The sequence below is a fragment of the Nelumbo nucifera genome, chromosome 1 (genome assembly GCF_055504915.1).
Source record: "Nelumbo nucifera cultivar China Antique chromosome 1, China Antique-T2T, whole genome shotgun sequence".
NCBI lineage: Eukaryota > Viridiplantae > Streptophyta > Magnoliopsida > Proteales > Nelumbonaceae > Nelumbo > Nelumbo nucifera.
In genome coordinates, this window is record NC_142649.1 from 215,818,829 (window position 1) to 215,819,991 (window position 1,163).

The 1,163-nt window shown below is 48.8% G+C and overlaps 1 protein-coding gene across 1 annotated transcript; it reads left to right on the forward strand.

Moving 5' to 3' along the window:
- Nucleotides 1-306: 306 nt before the first annotated feature.
- Nucleotides 307-693, forward strand: LOC148804503 (uncharacterized). Its single transcript, XM_088901643.1, has one exon. It carries the CDS (start codon nucleotides 307-309, stop codon nucleotides 691-693), a length of 387 nt encoding a protein of 128 aa, XP_088757769.1.
- Nucleotides 694-1,163: the final 470 nt, after the last annotated feature.

Genomic DNA, 1,163 nt, shown 5'->3' on the forward strand with positions numbered 1-1,163 from the left:
ATCGAGTTCCTCATCCACCACGGGCACCTGAAAGAGTATGTCGGGGGCGACACCGGTGCTTCGTTCTCATAACGACAGCAACAGGCTGCACCCTAGGCCCATCACCCCTTAGCTAGAGTTATTGAAGTCATCGTTGGGGGCTCGACCTCGGGTGGAGCATCTGCCTCAGCCCGAAAGACATATGCCAAGCAATACAACATCTAGAGCCCAACACCCAAAAGGCCAAGGCCGGAAGACACCATCTCCTTCTCCGACGACGACCTGCAAGGGATCTCATTGCCCCATGACGATACATTTGTGGTGTCTATGACTATCTCCAATTACATGGTGAAAAGAATCCTCGTGGATAGTGGCTCCTTGGCCGACATCTTGTTCTATGATACATACGAGAAGATGCAGTTGACACCATATCAATTGCAACCTATGGACATGCCACTAGCCGGGTTCTCCAAAGCAGTCATCAAGCCCGAAGGGGAGATAACCCTATCAGTTACAATAGGAACTAAGCCTCGGCAAGTAACCCGGATGGTTGAGCTCTTGGTTGTGAAGATAGAGTCCCCATATAATGCCATCATAGGGAGGCTGGCCCTTCATGCACTCAAGGCAGCCATCTTGTCCTATCACCTCACCATGAAGTTGCCCATTGAGCATGGCGTGGGAGTAGTCAGGAGGAACCAACAAGTTGCTAGATAGTGCTACGTTGCAGCACCAAAGAGTTGACATCAGCCCATCACTTAACACAAAACATGGTGAACAACACACTAAATAAATGACACTACTACATCAAGAAAAAGGCACTCCGCAACCTCGACCACGTACCATTTGCTGGGCCTCGGCTATGCGCGAGTCCGGTCTTTAAGTCCCTAAGGAAGAATACGCCAAGCAGGGTAGGGCAATCACCTCCCTTCCTTTTTTCTAAAGAAGAGGGCCCCGAGACCTTGGCGACAAGGGTCGGTCTTGGCTTAACAGCCTTAAGGAGAAACACCTTCCCAAGTAGCCATGCCAAGAGTTACAAGTTTCTTTGCAAAATATGCCCCTTTGGGGAAGGAACTCAATATAACCAAAAAGTTTGTATATTCAATATGCTCACTCAATTTTCTTTACAAAAAAGAGGCCTCTGATGGGGGAGGTTGAGCCCCTTACAAAAGGTATGTCAAAGCAAA